Raw genomic sequence first — 18564 nt, forward strand, 5'->3', positions numbered from 1 at the left:
TGTTCATGGACGGTCGAGGTGACCTCATTGCTGCAGTCAAGTACACAGAACCTGGCAGGGAGAATCGGAGTGGTGGGGCTGATCTAATGGGCGAGTAATACTGCCTTTACTATTATATGGCTTTTTCTTCCATTGCCCATGTCTTAATGAAACTGGAGAACCCCTTTAAGGCCTGTTTCAGACAGGCGAGTTTTCCGAGCGGGTGCAATGCGTGAGGTAAACGCATTGCACCTGCACTGAATACAGACCCATTCATCTCTATAGGGCTGTACACATGAGCGGTGATTTTCACGCATCACTTGTGCGTTTGCGTGAAAATCACAGCATGCTCTATATTGTGAGTTTTTCACGCAACGCAGGCCCCATAGAAGTAAATGGGGCGGCGTAAAAATCGCAAGCATCCGCAAGCAAGTGCGGATGTGGTGCGATTTTCACGCATGGTTACTAGGAGACGATCGGGATAGGGACCCAATCTTTAATATTTTCCCTTATAGCATGGTTATAAAGGGAAAGGAATAGCATTCTGTATTAAGAATGCTAAGTAAATTAGCGATGGAGGGGTTAAAAAATAAAAATTAAACTCGCCTCATCCCCTTGTTCGCGCTACCCGGCTTCTCTTTCTTCTTTGATGACCTAGGAGGAAAAGGACCTTTGGTGACGTCACTGCGCACATCACATGATCCACCATGGTGATGGACCATGTGATGAGTGCAGTGACATCACCAAAGGTCCTTTTCCTCCCAGGTCATCAAAGAGGAAGAAAGAGAAGCCAGGCAGCGCGAACAAGTGGATGAGGAGAGTTTTTTAACCCCTCCATCCCTAAATTTACTTAGCATTCTGTATTAAGAATGCTATTATTTTTTCTTATAACCATGTTATAAGGGAAAATAATAAAAATTTACACAACACCGATCCCAAACCCGAACTTCTGTGAAGAAAACCGGGTACCAAACATGCCGATTTTTCTCACGCACGTGCAAAAATCGTGCATTTTCCCGCAGCGCACCCGCATCCTATCCGGCCCTCACATGCGCCGCCCGTGTGAAAGAGGCCTAAGCCTTGCACATACTTCTCTTTCTATTTAAAGAGATGTTACCGACCACCGGCTGTGACCCTTCACTCTCAGGATCAGTGAAGGTTCACCAGTGTCATAACCCATTAAATAAAGCAATACAGTTTGGTTTGTGATAACCCATATACATATCAACTCCTGTTCCATATTTGCCCATCGCTGTGACAGTGCGGTCACGTGTTAGCATGTCATCGATGCAGCAGGTGCGCAAGCGGAAATTGGCAAAGGACCAGGCAGCCTCAGAATAGGAGCAACAGGGAGAATAGATTCTTTTTTAACCAGTATGTGTATTCTTGCATTCAATCGCTTTTCAGATTTGTGTAAAAGTCCCTTTAAGAGGACAAGTATATTTCCAAACACGAGCATCACGTTTTCAAGTGAAGGTCTTAGAGAGGAGAGACTGGTGTTAGGTACTATATAACCACCATGGATACCTGGCGTGGATTACTACACCAACCGTCTAACTGCTGCACTGTGACGACACTTGGCAGCTGGGTCTTGGTCCAATTGCAGCAATCCAATCCCAAATGCAGATCCCTGATACAAAGAGGCAGTTTGTTTAAAGGGAGTCTGTCAGGACACTTCACATTACTAAATCATTAACCATTAGCTACACAACATAACGTGTGTGCAAATGGTGGCATAGAAAAAGAAAAAACCTTGTCCTGGCTTTTCATCAGTAGTTCCTCTCAACTTGACTGAAGGATCCAGCACCTTATGTCACTGCTGGAAGAGGAGGGCGTGGGGAGGGATGAAGGCAAAAAGCCAAGCAAGACAATACCCAATGGACATTTGCGGGCAGGGTATGAGACACTATTAAATTCACACATAAAAAAGGCACGGATCCATAAAATGAAAAGGTCCACATGACGCTTACACATTTCAAGTCACGTGGACAGTTTTTTTTTTTATGGCTCTATGAATAGCTCTCTTATTCCTGCTAGAAGTTTATGTATAAAAAAGGTACAGAGGGGTGTTACCAATTAGGGGCGCATCCCTTTACAGTCTGTCACTAGCAGACAGATTGGTCAATGCTAGACAGTGCAGGGACATACCCCCAACTGGTAACATCCATAGGCATGTGTGCACCTGCGTGGTTAGTGGTTCAGTAACGTGAAATGGGCTGACAAACTGTTTAATTCAATGCACTGATGGAGTGGGTGTACACACATACATACACCGCAGTAGCACTCTTTGTTGTAATCCAAGGTTTGCTGTAAAACACTTATTAGAAGTTGTGAGAACACTGGGCTTTATGTATTAAAGTTAATAAATCAAAGACAAGAGGCAGCAACCCATTAGATCCCCTGTTCATTCTCCACGGCTTGGTGTACATTGCATCAGAGCACTACTTTAATAGGGGTTACCAGAATTTTCATAATTGATGGCCTATCCTCAGAATAAGATACTGGCGGGGGGGGGGGTGTAACTCACGGTACCCCCACTGATCAGCTGCTTAAGGAAACAACCTCCTCGCAGCTTATCAAGCACAGTGTTGTCCACTGTATAGCGCCTGTTCTTGGCATTGCAGCTCAGCCCCATTCAATTGAAATCGGAATAAGTTTCATCTAGGCCTAGGAAGAGGCCCAAGAGCTCACAAAGTGCTGCGGCCTATTCATACAGCCAAGTCAGATCTCCATCAATCTGATATTGAGCCCATCAATATCCGATAAAACCCCTTTACAATACTCCACAGACATACAAAAATTGAAGCTCACAGGTACCAATACAAAAGATATACTTTATTGAATTACACTTGTACATACATAAAAGACGTTGTGATTAAAAAATAAATAAAAAAAAAGGTAGCAGCAAGAAAAACCCCATCCCAGTGGGACACTGGCTACATGTTATATTATAATAACCAACAATTTCTAAACATTTATCCATGTAGCTGAGTCTCATACATTGCAACAATATATGCACAAGGGACAACAAGTCTCCACAAATGTTCACAGCAGTCCAAAAGCTAATGTCACAATAAGATATACTGCCCATAAAATCTATAGACTGCTGACTACAAAAAAGTAATAGCCATGAACCAGGAGACTCATCTATAGAGCTGGTGTACCCAAACCAGGATGGCGCTACCCCAGCACGCGTTTCGGCGTGCCTTCTAGGGCTGTCGAATATAATCGATGCATCGATGCATCGCGATTCGACCCCCGGCGATTCTGCATCGATGCGGTTGCTTTAAATAATCGATGCATGTTGACAGGGCCGCTGATAGGTACAGCTGGCCCAGTTGTACCGGGCCCGGCCCCCCCCCGCTTTCTACGTTTTTTTTTTTTTTAAATCGCCGCTCAGTACTACCTGCCTGCTTGCTGTGCCTGTAGGGACTATTTCCTCTGTTTCGGGCGCGGAAGAGTATCTCTTCTCTTCTCTCTCCCGCGCCCGCTCCTCTGCTCTGCTCAGTCCCGGAATCAAGTCCCGGCCAGCTTGTCGGCTGTTTTTTTTACCGCCGCTTCCGGGTAGGTCTTCTGCGGGACTGGGCGTTCCTATTTGATTGACAGGCTTCCGACCGTCGCATACTGTGCGTCACGAGTTGCCAAAAGAAGCCGAAGACCGTGCAACATCGACTGTGTCAGGTGGGGGTCAGCGTCTGTGTCAGGTGAGGTGGCCAGGTGGGGTCAGCGTCTGTGTCAGGTGGGGGTCAGCGTCTGTGTCAGGTGAGGTGGCCAGGTGGGGTCAGCGTCTGTGTCAGGTGGGGGTCAGCATCTGTGTCAGGTGGGGGTCAGCGTCTGTGTCAGGTGGGGGTCAGCGTCTGTGTCAGGTGGGGGTCAGCGTCTGTGTCAGGTGGGGGTCAGTGTCTGTGTCAGGTGGGGCCCCCTGATCACCCCCCTGTCATTGATTACCCCCCTGTCATTGATCAACCCCCTGTAAAGCTCCATTCAGACGTCCGCATGATTTTTACGGATCCACTGATAGATGGATCGGATCCGCAAAACGCATCCGGACGTCTGAATGAAGCCTTACAGGGGCGTGATCAATGACTGTGGTGATCACCCCATATAGACTCCCTGATCACCCCCCTGTCATTGATTACCCCCCTGTCATTGATCAACCCCCTGTAAAGCTCCATTCAGACGTCCGCATGATTTTTACGGATCCACTGATAGATGGATCGGATCCGCAAAACGCATCCGGACGTCTGAATGAAGCCTTACAGGGGCGTGATCAATGACTGTGGTGATCAAAGCTGCATTGACGGATCCGTTCTTCCGATCTGCGCAGACCTTTAAATCTGTGAAAAAAATAAACACCGGATCCGTTTTTCCAGATGACACCGGAGAGACAGATCCGGTATTTCAATGCATTTGTCAGACGGATCCGCCTGACAAATGCATCCGTTTGCGTCCAGATTGCCGGAATCCTCTGAAAAACAAGGGGACTTGGGTAATAATCTTGATGCATCGTGATGCATCGCCGAATCGAATCGAATCGTGGACTTGATAATCGTAATCGCATCGAATCGTGAGACGAGTGAAGATGCGCAGCCCTAGTGCCTTCGTCAGGGTTTTTTTTTTTTTTTTTTTAGGGCTTTTACATTAGGTTTAAGTACACTTTGTAAATCTAAGTAGTTGTAGTAGGAGCAATCTTCTGGAAATACGTACACCATGATGGGTACACCAGATAATCTGGGAATAATCCCTCAAGCCATTAAAGAGGTTTTCAAAATCATTCAGGAGATACCAAGCAGAGTTTATTATTACGTGTTTCCTATATGGAAATTTATAATGAAACAGTCAGATCTTCTTTGCGATGACATAAAAAAGAAACCTTTGGAAATACGAGAGGATATCAATCGTAATGTATACGTTGCTGAGCTAACAGAAGAGAAGAGCTTGTAATGGAACCGGAGCATGTTTTGCAATGGATCAAAAAGGGAGAGAACAAAAAAAAAAAAAAAAAACACTATGGCGAGACAAAAATAAATGACCACAGCAGCCGCCCTCATACCATATTTAGAATGATTGTTGAAAGCCGTGAGAGAAATGACCCAGGAAACCAGGAGAACTGTGAGGGACCAGTAATGGTGTCTCATTTGAATCTTGTTGACTTGGCTGGAAGTGAAAGGGCAAGCCATACTGGTGCAGAAGGTGTACGATTTAAAGAAGGATGCCATATCAACCGCAGTTTGTTTATTCTTAGACAAGTTATTAAAAAGCTGAGTGATGGTCAAAGTTGGTGGATCCATAAATTACAGAGAAAAAGCTCACACGAATTATTCAGAATTCATTGGGTGGAAATACAAAGACTGTAATCATTTGTGCTATTACACCAGTTTCATTTCACGAGACCCTGAGCACTCTGCAGTTTGCAAGTACAGCCAAACATGTAAGAAATACTCCACATGTTAATGAGGTGTTGGGTGACCAAGCTTTGCTAGAGATAGGAAGGAAAGCCTTGATTTGAAGAAAGAGCTCGAAGAGCTGGAGGCCTCTTCTGAGATAACACCCATGCAATGGCTAAAAAAGAACATTCCCATTTTCTGGCAGAAATAAAGCAACTACGAAAAGAAAGGGAAGAACGAATATGGAATTTAACAAACATAATTGTTGCATCTTCCCAACCCTCCCACGAAGACCAAAGGGTTAATCGAAAAAGAAGGGTGACATGGGCACCCGGAAAGCTCCAAAATAGCTTGCATGCTTCTGGAATTTCACCCTTTGAAATTGGCTCTACATTAACTTCTGACCTTGCCAAGCGACCAAAGGTAACCGACATTTCACCAATACCGGAGATTGATGATTCGGTTTGTACAGAATTTGCCGATTTCTGACAAAACTGAGTAAACAATACGAGGTGGAATCCAGGAAAAGACCATCTCTTGAAAAAGAGACTTCAGAGTTACAACAAAGAGGCGAGCTTATGGAAATTAAGAGAACCGCTCAGGCAAACACAAAAAGACATCGATACTACAGTCCGTTCAGAAAATTCCAGTTCCTCTCAATGCCCTCTGACATGCGGGGGTGGAAGCGGCATTGTGCATAGCACGGCTATGCTCATACTTCAGTCAGAAAATTCTGCATTAAAAAGAGATTACACAGTACAAGAAGAAATTGCATCAGCTCTCAAGTACATTCCATCTCGTGAAGATGAACTTAAAAAGCTTCAAGATGACATGTTTCATAGTAGCATTGATCCTTACAAAGGAAAACCAGTTTCCCCAAGAAAGTCAGAAATGCCAACTTCCCATACAGCTTCACCTGCAAAACTGGCCTACATAGAAAGCGAGACTGAGGGGCACAGACCTCAACCAATGTCCCCGAATAAAATAGACCGACAGTGTTCCTGCCATGTCTTCAGGAATTACTGGCCTTTATAGAAAGCGTGCTGTTTCTCCATTCAAGACAGAAAGACCCTTGTTCAGCACTTTGACTACATCACCCTGCAAAAAGCAAAATTTGCATGAAAAAAAAAAAAAACCCACACAGCAGACCCTCCTAAAGATTAAAAAATAAATAAAAATTTTTGGATGCAAAGTCAAAACCTTTACCTTACGGCCCAAGCAAGTTTTTTGATAACTCCTCCCTTGCCATTGGCACTTTACCAGATCCACGTACCTCACCTTCCAATAGCAATCCTTGTGTAGAGTCAGATATGGATTTATACATTGGTATATTTCAATGCTGGCTTTATCACTTTTATTTTAATGTTTTTTGATCGTACTTATGTCTTTATTCTTATCTGATATTCATGTTGTTCAGTCACTTGAAGTGTACTTAAACCTACTGTAAAAGCCCAAAAAAAATAAACCTGACGAAGGCACGCTGAAACGCACGTTGGGGTACAGCAGCTCTATAGGAGAGTCTCTCCTGGTTCATGGCCATTACTTTTCTGTAGTGGGCAGTCTATAGATTTTATGGGCAGTATATCTTATTGTGACATTCGCTTTTGGACTGCTGTGAACATTTGTGGAGACTTGTTGTCCTTCATGCATATATTGTTGTAATGTATGAGACTCAGCCACATGGATAGACGTTTACAAATTGTTGGTTATTATAATAGAACATGTAGCCAGTGTCCCACTGGGACGGTGAAGTGTAATTCAATAAAGTATATCTTTTGTATTGGTACCTGTGAGCTTAAATTTTTGCAGGTCTGTGTTTTGCTGTAGGAGCTGGTACTCATTTTTTCAAGTTGTTGGCCCCCAAAATTTGCCGCAATATGTATTGCATGTACCAACTAGTTTAGTCATGAGGGTCAGCGTTGGTCTTGTGTTTATATTACTCTTTAACATACTGTATAGTCCAAGAAAAATTAATGGCGTACATGTTAATCGTAATTCATAAGGCTCGCTTCACCCAAAGAAAATTCTTTTGGTCTCTGTTGGGCCAGTATACCAACTTTTTTTTTTTACAATGCCAGTCACTGGGCGACATATGCCACTAATGCTATAGAGTGTCATTCATCAGAACATACCATTTAGGGCATCTGTCAGAAGCATATACCTGCAACAAAAAGGCACAAATGCAGTAGGCATGGAGTCTAAAAATCTAGCCGACTACGATCGGCTGCTGTGGTCTCCTGGTCTTGTCAGGCCGTGTCATCGTGATGCCACTGACATCGGGTAGGTTTAATACTCTGCCATATGCAGGTGATGCACATAGAGGCATGTAATGGTTGGAGAATACAAGAAATGGTATTGCAGCGAAGGAATTCAAACCAGTATATGGGTTCCTCATACAGTGCCCGATCGTGAGGTGTCATTTAATCTGTGGCCACTTTGTCCATCAACATTTCAGTCTGTGCCTTCTCCACCACAGATGGCATCCACTTTCTCAGAGTGGCTAGATCGGGCAAGGATAGGACCTGTCTGCAGAGTTCATAAGCCTCTGGAGAGTAATAATACAGAGTTACAGCAAATCCTCGGACCTCTTTGGAGAACTGGATGACTTTGGGTTTCTTGTTCTTCTGCACCTGGTGTCTGAACAGATCTAGAGTTAGGCCGCTAAAGTGCTTGGATACCAGACGAATAGGGTCACTGTCCAGCATGCTGCTCCTCAGCTGCATGATCATGCTCTTCATGCTGCTTATCCTGGCCTTCTGCCTCAGAACTTGTTTCTGGAGCGAGCTCTTTTTCTTTCTCAGGTTAACAAGGATGGGGTCCACTTTTGGGGTCCGGATGTTCTCCTTATTACTGGGGACAGCCGAGTAGGAGTGCTCAACAGACATAACAGCTTCTAGCGTCATGGATACAGCGGTGGACGACGGCTTCTGAGACACGTTAGTTGGCAGAGTGGCAGCATCTTTGTTTTTTGCAGATTTCTTAATGGGCGGTTTTTTAATACGGACGCCATTGATAATAGAAGGCACGGCGTCCAGTCGCAGGTAAGGGTATGAGGCGCCAGGCCGCAGCATGTAGTCTTCTTCTGTGAAGTGATCACTGCAGAGTCTGCTGTAAATTGAAGGCTTCCACTTGTCACGACGGATGACTGCGAGCCATTTGGCAAGATATTCTGGATTTTTCATTGGAAACCTGCAAATGAGACATAAAAGAGGTGTACTCATAGCAGATCATTCACTATAATGTTCCCATAGAAGTGGATGTAGCAGTGGACCAACATGCATACTACTGCTCCATTCACGGACCCTTTGTTCTCATGATTGGTGAGGTTCCCAGGAGCTGGAGCCAGAAATCAAAAATTTAATGTTTCTTGCTATATTAAGAGGTGCGGCAGTATGGGTGCTTCCTGGAGGCAAGGACTCGTTCCCAATTCCCATCTCTGTTTAGAGCACAGAGCAGCCTGCCGGATCCTCTACTTCACCACTGGTCTGGCGGTGAACTGGCTGTTTTCCAGCATAAATGTCAGGTTTCGACTAAAACCCAGCATCTATTCTGGAAATCGGCCAGATCACCTGCATAGCCCATTGCGGTCATGATTAGTGTGGGGGGGGGGGGGGGGGGGGGCACGACCACACTGAACACAGGAGGGAAGGGGAACAGTAACTGACTGGAAACTAGGGAAGAAACAGGTCACCTCCTAACCAACCCTAATCCGGGCCCTAACTATCTATCAATATGATTAGATCCTTAAGGTAGGAATATTCATATGCAGGATACCTAGGCCTTTATATTCATATAAGGCCCTGGAAAAAGGTTAGGACCAGAGACAACCCATTCCTCCCCAGATGGATGAATCGAAGTCTCTGTCTCACGCCCAAATACAAACAGGGAATATAACAAACACAAAAAAACACGACATTTAACTTCTGTAGCGACAGATGGGCAGGAACACCAGAGACAAACTCACACCAGCTCAGCCAAACCCAAATTAAGCTATCTACCGCATAGTCAGAAGGGTGGGGTCAGACTAGGGGTGGGCTGTATGGCCTAAAATCTATATTGCAATATAAATTTTAAGCATGTGCGATATGCAATATATATATATTGTGATATATTGTTTTCTATATTGGGGGGGGGGGTTGTTTAAACTTTTTTTTTTTTACTTTTTATTTAATAACTATTAGCCTCCTTAAGGGCTAGAACCCTTGTCATATTCACCCTAATAGAGCTCTATTGGGGTGAATAGGACTTTACACTCTCCCTGCTGCCCTGTGCTTTGTGCACAAAACAGCATGGAGCTGACCATGGCAGCCAGCCTCTCATGAGCCCCCCCCAGCCTCTCATGAGCCCCCCAGCCACTCCCTCTTATCAGCCCCCCTCTGGTAACTCAAACCCACCCCCTCCCCGGTATTAATCATTGGTGGCAGTGGCCACAGGGTCCCCCTCCTCCCCCCCCCCCCCCATCATTGGTGGCAGTGGGCAGTTCCGATCGGAGTCCCAGCAGTGTAATGCTGGGGCTCCGATCGGTTACCATGGAGCCAGGACGCTACTGAAGTCCTGGCTGCCATGGTATGTTAGTGAGCGGCATTATACTCACGTGTGCCGTGGCCGACGGGCGCTCCTTCTCATAGGTCTGTGCGGCGCATTGCTAATGCTATAAGTATTAGCAATGCGCCGCACAGACAGAAGGAGCGACCGGCGGCCACGGCGCACATGAGTATAATGCTGCTCACTAACATACCATGGCAGCCAGGACTTCAGTAGCTTGACTCCTGGCTGCCATGGTAACCGATCGGAGCCCCAGCATTACCAATGCTGGGACTCCGATCGGATCTGCCCACAATGATGGGGGGGGGGGGGGGGGGGGGGACCCTGTGGCCACTGCATAGATAACATTCCCAGCACCCGACCTCTGAGGGGTTAATTGCGGCGGATCGCAGCGTGCAGTCATAGGGGACGGGATATGGTCGGCACATGAACGCTACGTTGGTATTCAGGCATTCATTGGTGGCACAGTGGCCACAGTCCCTCCCCTCCTCCTCCTACTCTGTTCTTATTAGTGGCCAGTGGCAGCCGCGCACAGTGGGGAGGGAGGGACTCCCTCCACTGTGCTGGCTCAGGAGAGCATGGTGCGCGCCGAGAGCGCGATCATTTACTACCACTCTGTGGTCATATCGCGGTCCGGCGATATACGCGATATGCACAAAATCAATATCGTGGCACAAATTTATATCGCCCACCCCTAGGTCAGACTATAAAATGGTAGAAGTGATGACCACTGAGCAACAGCTGAGAAAAGATTGTGTTAGGGGTAATGACCACTTCCGAAGAGAAATCAAGGAGGCTATTAGATTCCTCTACGCTCAGCCAATCTCCTTGATTTCCTGACATCAGTCACCTGAGGGACCGTGACAATTGCAGTCAAGGGGGGGGAAATCAAGCAGTGAAGTAGAGGATCCGGCAGGCTGCTCTGTGCTGGAATAGCCTGCCGGATCTCGAAACCGAGATGTCAACGAAGCCTAATCTAGGGGAGTACAATTACAGAGCATGAATGTGGCATCAGTATTGCCTCAGCACCATCTGCTGGTTAAACAAAAGTATTGACCACAAAAAGGGAAAAGGCATGAATATGGTCCTGTGATGCAATAGCATTAGAATATACAAGAATTTAAGTTCCCGAATATTAGAACATCTGTATAATATATATATATAAAATTAGTTTCTGTCTGTCCCGACGTCTGTCTGTTCTTTATGCGCGACCAGACGACTGAACCAATCACTAAATTTGGCACACAGGTACATCAGGAGTCCGGGAAGGTTTTAGCCCGAGTCTCGGCTCTCTAGGAAGTACCGTTCCTGAGATATTCCCAAAGAATGACCTGCATTAGCAAATACAAGCCTGCAAGTCTCTCTTTAAATCCCAACTGCCATACACATGGTCACATGTCCGCTATCAGCCAATAGACGCTCACAGGTCCTTAGTTTCCACATACAGTTTTACTCCAGGTTTCCATAACAACCCAGCCATTTTTCATTTCAGTGTTAAGGGGTGAGGGGCTGTAGAGTATACTGTTAAAGGGGTTGTCCGGGTTCAGAGCTGAAACCTGAACATAACCATATTTTCACCCAGGCAGCCCCCCTGATGTTAGCATCGGAGCATCTCATGCTCGTGCTCCCTTGCCCTGTGCTAGATTGCTCAGGGCACAGGCTCTTGTTTACAATAACACTGCCGAGCGGAGGTTTCTTCCCGGCAGTGTGTTCGTTGACGTCACCGGCTCTGATAGGGCAGCGCTAAAGCCCGCCCATCAGTGTCGGTGACATCACCGGGCTTCCTGGCAGCCCCAAGGAGAGCCCGGTTTGTCACCGGAACTCCTGAAAATGCCTTTGCCCTGTGCGATTTAGTGCAGGGCAAAGGAGAGCATCGGAGCATGAACTGCTCTGATACTCAAGTCAGGGGGGCTGCCGGGGTGAAAATGGAGGGGTGTCCAGGTTCAGCTCTGAACCTGGACAACCCCTTTAAGGGGGCGGGGTATTGTAGAGGTCACTGTCGATATCTTTTAACGACACACAAACATCAAATAGATGAAATATATCAATGTGAAGCCGGGTCCTTCTGCTAGTACCCTATAAAATTTCTAAGTAACGGGTGTAACTGCATTCAATAAATGCCCCCTTCCAGTTCAAGTCAGAGGGTGAGAATAAGAAGGCGATTATCCACATATGCACACAGTTTAGTGTTAATGGGGAGAATTTATCATTGTAGGGGTATGTGAGGTCAGTTTTTAGACTGAAGTTGTTTGGTGCACCCGCGACAAATTTATGGGAAAAAAAATAACTAAATAGAATAGTGCATGGTAATAAATTTACTGCAAGTACAATGTAGTGCCGCAAATTTCAGTAGAAGTATGCCTGGGGGACGCCCGGGCGACATTTTTAAAATAAAAAGTGATCTACTAGTGTTCATTCCCTAATATATATATTTCTAGTGGTTGGAGTTGCGTTTTCTAATGCAGAGCTCTAAACCCCTATCTTCCCTTCAAAGGGGTTACCTTATGAAAAAAGGTCTGTAGATGTGCCTTAAAGGGATTCTGTCACCAGGATTAACGATATAAATATCTACATATGTGCCCATTAGTCTTCATGCAGTGTTTACAATGTAGCTATTAAAACTAGGGATGTCCCGATACCAGTATTGGTATCGGGACCGATACCGGGCATTTGCACGAGTACATGTACTCGTGCAAATGTCCCCGATACCACTGCCGATTCCTGTGCACCGCTTCTATGTGTCCGTCCGCGGCCCCTGCACCTCGCACAGCTAACAGCTTCACAGGCAGCAGCAGGCAGTGTAATTGGAGCCTAGAGTGGAAGCTAGCTCCGCCCCGCCCTCCAACCAATCAGAGGCAACCAGCACTGACTCACAGTGCAGGGACTCAGAGAATCGTCTGACAGTTTATTAGTTAAAAGAATCCAATGAGTCACCGAGTCCGTGCCAGGCTTCCTGCTCTGCGGCTCCCTGTAAGTCCGTCCGGGGGGGAAAGGGGGGGCATTATTAGCATAGCATGTAGTAGGGCTGGGTGTGTACAGGGTGCATGTAGCAGAGCAGGAAGTCTGGGGTGACACAGTCTCTGACTCATTCATTCGTTTTAACTAATAAACTCTCAGACGATTCTCTGAGTCCCTGCAATAACTATAATTACATCACAGTCTGCTCCACTGCATTCACTGCAGCAGAGCTGTGTTTGCCAGGAGCGAGTCCCTCTAAAGGTGATAGTGTCTGTCTTCTATGGCCCTGGTCCTTCCCTTCCTGCCTGCAAGCTGCACATTGATCTCTAAAAGCAGGCATTAGGGCAAGAAGAAATATACATTACTGTATGATGGCCACAAGACTATTATACTGAGGAGGGGGGGCTTCAAAAATTGTCCTGACTCCTTACAGTATAACGTCTCCTTGTGGCCGGCCCCATACAGTATAACGTCTCCTTGTGGCCGGCCCCATACAGTATAACGTCTCCTTGTGGCCGGCCCCATACAGTATAACGTCTCCTTGTGGCCGGCCCCATACAGTATAACGTCTCCTTGTGGCCGGCCCCATACAGTATAACGTCTCCTTGTGGCCGGCCCCATACAGTATAACGTCTCCTTGTGGCCGGCCCCATACAGTATAACGTCTCCTTGTGGCCGGCCCCATACAGTATAACGTCTCCTTGTGGCCGGCCCCATACAGTATAACGTCTCCTTGTGGCCGGCCCCATACAGTATAACGTCTCCTTGTGGCCGGCCCCATACAGTATAACGTCTCCTTGTGGCCGGCCCCATACAGTATAACGTCTCCTTGTGGCCGGCCCCATACAGTATAACGTCTCCTTGTGGCCGGCCCCATACAGTATAACGTCTCCTTGTGGCCGGCCCCATACAGTATAACGTCTCCTTGTGGCCGGCCCCATACAGTATAACGTCTCCTTGTGGCCGGCCCCATACAGTATAACGTCTCCTTGTGGCCGGCCCCATACAGTATAACGTCTCCTTGTGGCCGGCCCCATACAGTATAACGTCTCCTTGTGGCCGGCCCCATACAGTATAACGTCTCCTTGTGGCCGGCCCCATACAGTATAACGTCTCCTTGTGGCCGGCCCCATACAGTATAACGTCTCCTTGTGGCCGGCCCCATACAGTATAACGTCTCCTTGTGGCCGCCCCCATACAGTGTAACGTCTCCTTGTGGCTGCCCCCATACAGTATAACGTCTCCTTGTGGCTGCCCCATACAGTATAACGTCTCCTTGTGGCTGCCCCCATACAGTATAACGTCTCCTTGTGGTGGCCCCCATACAGTATAACGTCTCCTTGTGGCTGCCCCATACAGTATAACGTCTCCTTGTGGCCGCCCCCATACAGTATAACGTCTCCTTGTGGCCGCCCCATACAGTATAACGTCTCCTTGTGGCCGCCCCATACAGTATAACGTCTCCTTGTGGCCGCCCCATACAGTATAATGTCTCCTTGTGGCCGCCCCCATACAGTATAACGTCTCCTTGTGGCTGCCCCCATACAGTATAATGTCTCCTTGGAATGTTATAGTTCTGTTTTTGGGCCATTTGGTTGGTCAGTGGTCAGAAAATACATGTGTGTGTATTTTATTGTTAAAATTAGTATCGGTAATTGGTATCGGTGAGTACTTAAATAAAAGTATCGGTACTCGTACTCAGTCTTAAAAAAATGGTATCGGGACATACCTAATTAAAACAGGCATGTTTTAGCGGTGGCAGGTCGTCTTTAAAGGGATTTTCCGAATTCTTAAACTGATGACCCACCATCACTATCTGACCACTGGCGGTCCGATAGCCAGGACCCCCACCAATTAGCTTTTTCAGAAGCCGCTGAACAATTTGCGGCACTGTGCTTGGTGAGCTGTGATGGAGCGCCGGTGCCTTTACAAACAGCTGATCGCGGAGTCCCAAGTGTCAGACTCCCACCGGCCAGATACTGATGACCTATGCAGAGGAAGGGTCACGTGTTAAAAATAAAAAAAAGTCGGAAAACCCTTTTAATAGGGCATATAAGGCATCTATGACAAGGGTCACCTGTTCAGGACACTAACGACCCTCTTCTACAATGAACCAGGAGGTTTGCTGGACTTGCATATCTGAACGGTGATTCATCTGAGGTTGGGCAAGAAAAATTTAGAACATTTTGCTAAGTAATAATTCACACACCTGAAAAAATGTTTACCGCATCCCTTTGACAAACGATTTTTACAGCCTTTCGCAGCACAGACAGTCATCCCTTCAAAGTTGAATCCAAAGTCTGCAAGGGATAAAGACAAAGCAGCATAGTTAGGCCCCTGAAAACCATGACCAGGTCTACAGTGGCATGCAAAAGTTTGAGCACCCCTGGTCAAAATTACTGTTACTGTGAATGTTAACAGAAATGGGTCACCAAAAAATGTAAGGTGAAGTTAAAAAGAGGGTGGCTTCTACAAATGGATCCTGATCCTAAACACATTTCAAAATCCACACTAGACTAGCTCAGGGATGGACAAACTGCGGCCCTCCAGCTGTTGTAAAACTACAAATCCCAGTATGCCCAGTCTGCCTACAGCTATCAGCATGATGGGATTTGTAGTTTTACAACAGCTGGAGAGCCGCAGTTTGCCCATCCCTGGACTCGCTCAGAAGGCGCCAGCTGAATGTTTTACCATGGCCCTCACCGTCTCCTGATCTGATCATTGCAAATCTGTGGATAGACCTCAAGAGAAGCGCATGCAAGACGCCCAGGAATCTCAGAACTGGAAGACTTTTGCAAGGAAGAATGGATGAAAATCCTTCAAACAAGAATTGAAAGACTCAGCTACAAAAAGCGCTTACAAGCTGTGATACTTGCCAAAGGAGCTGCTGCTAGGTATTAACCATGGGGTGCCCAGTAATGTGCTATGTGGGCTTCTACTGGTGCCCGCTTGCTCTGCTTAAGCCTTCCATAGCACAAGGCTTTAGTGGAGGCGAGGAGCTCACATAGCACATCACTGCTCCTGCCGGTGCCCGCTCTGCTAAAGCCTGGCATAGATATGCTATGCAAGGTTTTCGTGGCGCGGCAGTGCATGCTTCGGCCTCTACATCAATCAGTGCCGCCAAACAGGAATCTATACTCCCATCATCTTATTTTATAACCCTCCTTTTTCCAACAACTCAGACAGAGCAGATTCCCACTCTCAGGTGGACTTGGCACCCCATTTGTATGGGCATCATGCCCCTCCAGGTGTGTGACCACAAAGTGTTTCAGCCCAGTGATGAGTGCCAATTTCTAGGCCTGTATCAATCAGCCGACCACCAGGGAGCAGGACATCGAGACACCACTTAGGGCCCCCTCAACGCACCAAAGAGTGGCTCTTGCTACGGCCTACCCAACTTGCTTTCCAAAATGTCGTGTTGGGTGCAACTGCTCCCCGAGATAACAGCGGAGGACTGCACGTTTCCGTGATGACCAAGCAGACTAGTACAGAGGCTGAAAGACAGGAGAGCGGCTTCTCTTAAAAGGGATCGGCCATTTCATAGTTATAAAAGGTGTTGTAAATAGCGCATCATTATTAGATCAGCGGCGACGTCTTCTGTGCTGCACCGCCTTCTCCGCACTATAATCTGAACGGACTGCTAACCGTGGTCGCAGATGGAGGGGCCTGTGACCGGACACGTCCATCCACTGCGCCCACTGAAAAACAATGCGAGGAGGCCGGCGGTCAGGTCATGTGCTTCTCCATCAGTGGCCATGTTTAGGAGGACACTGCTGTGCAGTCTGACAGTAACGACAAAGGGGGGGCTTTACAGAATAAGAAAGCGCTGCTGATCTATTAACAGCTAGTGGTGAGCGGACTTGTGTTTTCAAGTCCAGAGTACAAGGTTCGGGACCAGAACTTATGGTCCGTGGTGGATGAATCCATAGATAACACAAGTTTGGTCAACACTATTAACAATATAATAGGAAGAGTCACATAACACTATTTACAACAAAGTTGTCAAAATAAATGAGGTGACCATCCCTTTAAGTGGCCTATCCCTTTAAGAGAAGATGCCGTCCTGTTATTCTCTACATTTATTTGCCTCCTTTTCGATGCAGTTTTAAAGCGGTCAATGCCGGAGCAGAAAACCGCAATGGTCCTCAGGCGTTACAGAGCTATGGGACAGGAGCAGTCTAAGGACTCACAGGAACCGGACACCAGCCATACAGTAACTTCCTGAGCTCATCTGTAACGACCCCTCCGTCTCTAGCACTGCCCCATCCGTCGGGCTCTGGCGCTCTGTGCACATAGGAGTCGCAGCTGTCTGTCAGCGTACGGGCTTCACGTCTTTAAAAAAGAAACAACGGTAGTGGCTAAATACTATATCCGGTAAGGACCTGCTGACGACACAACATCACGTGGCACTCCTGGATCACGTGGATCGGAAACAGGAGAGCAGCGCGCTTTTTGATATGGTAAAGGAAATCCCATGACTCGGAGGGACCTTGTGACGTCAAGGAGGCACGTGACATACTGAAATCACGTGACCCCTCATTTAGAGTGATGGAGAAGAGAGGACCAATCAAATGTATTTTATCACTTAGGTATTTACACTGGGGGAACAGGAGGGACTATAGTGGGTGCACATGGCGGTGGGAAAATGTGAGTGGGGGGTAGTGTGAGGGGTGTGTGTGTGAACGTGCGGGCGCGTGGGGGGGGGGGTGTGAACGTACGCGCGCTCATGTAGGGGGGTGTGAACGTGCGGGCGCGTGGGGGGTGTGAACGTACGCGCGCTCATGTAGGGGGGTGTGAACGTGCGCGCGTGTGTGTGTGGGGTGTGAACGTACGCGTGTGTGGGGGGAGGGTGTGAACGTACGCGTGTGTGTGTGGGGGTGAGCGTACCTGTGGGGGGGGTAGGGTTGGCCGATATACTGGTGTTCACGATATACCGCGGTATTAAAAAATGGCGATATCGCTGTTTCCTAATTACCGCAGTATTTTGTGATGTCATCGAAGCGGTCATGTGCGCTGACCGCTTCTAAATCTGCGTCCGCCCCTGCACCTTGCATAGCGCTGAGTACAAACACATTACTTCCCCTCCCGCCACTCGCTCCTGGCTCCTTCTTGCTCCGCCTCCCTTATTCAGGTCTCCAGACTCCACCCACCATCTGACATCACCGTCCGTCACACACACGGGCCGGTTCTATTGTATGTGGCGAACTCTGTGTGAGTACTGGTGTCTCTGGAGAGACTTTTCCTGTGGCTGCCTCGCTCGTGTGCTCTGATGACGAAATTACAAACGTACTACTTCCCGCAGCGGGCCGCCCCCGGCTCTCCCTCCTCCTTGGTCCCATATTCAAATCTCCGCCCACCGACATCTCATGTCAGAATCAGAGCACACAAGCGAGGCAGCCGCGGGAAAAGTCTCTCCAGACTCCCTCCGCAGAAGAGTTCGCCACTTCGCCCGACTCCTGGCCTGCGAGGAGTGTCCAGGCAGAGGAACAGGAGTGAGTGAGAGACCCTAAAAAGCATAGAATAGTGTCAGCACATTGATCTATATTAGCAGGCATTAGGGAATAATGAGTCACATGAGTCCCCCAAACATGAGCAACAAGAAGACATTACTGTATGTATGGTGGCCTGTGGCCACAAGACTTTATTATAACATCTCCTTGTGGCCCCCGCCCCCTACAGTATAACATCTCCTTGT

General features: G+C 47.4%; 1 protein-coding gene across 1 annotated transcript; it reads right to left on the minus strand.

Annotated features, from left to right (window-relative positions):
• Positions 1 to 6947: 6947 nt before the first annotated feature.
• On the minus strand, positions 6948 to 17246 carry LOC120992432 (THAP domain-containing protein 1-like). Its single transcript, XM_040421412.1, has 3 exons — positions 17060 to 17246; positions 15079 to 15169; positions 6948 to 8555 (listed from the first exon to the last, which is right to left on the minus strand). The coding sequence occupies exons 2-3, from the start codon at positions 15144 to 15146 to the stop codon at positions 7787 to 7789; spliced, it is 837 nt and encodes a 278-aa protein (XP_040277346.1). The 5' UTR covers positions 15147 to 15169; positions 17060 to 17246; the 3' UTR covers positions 6948 to 7786.
• Between the last annotated feature and the right edge of the window lie 1318 nt (positions 17247 to 18564).

The sequence above is a fragment of the Bufo bufo genome, chromosome 2 (genome assembly GCF_905171765.1).
Source record: "Bufo bufo chromosome 2, aBufBuf1.1, whole genome shotgun sequence".
Classification (NCBI taxonomy): Eukaryota; Metazoa; Chordata; class Amphibia; order Anura; family Bufonidae; genus Bufo; species Bufo bufo.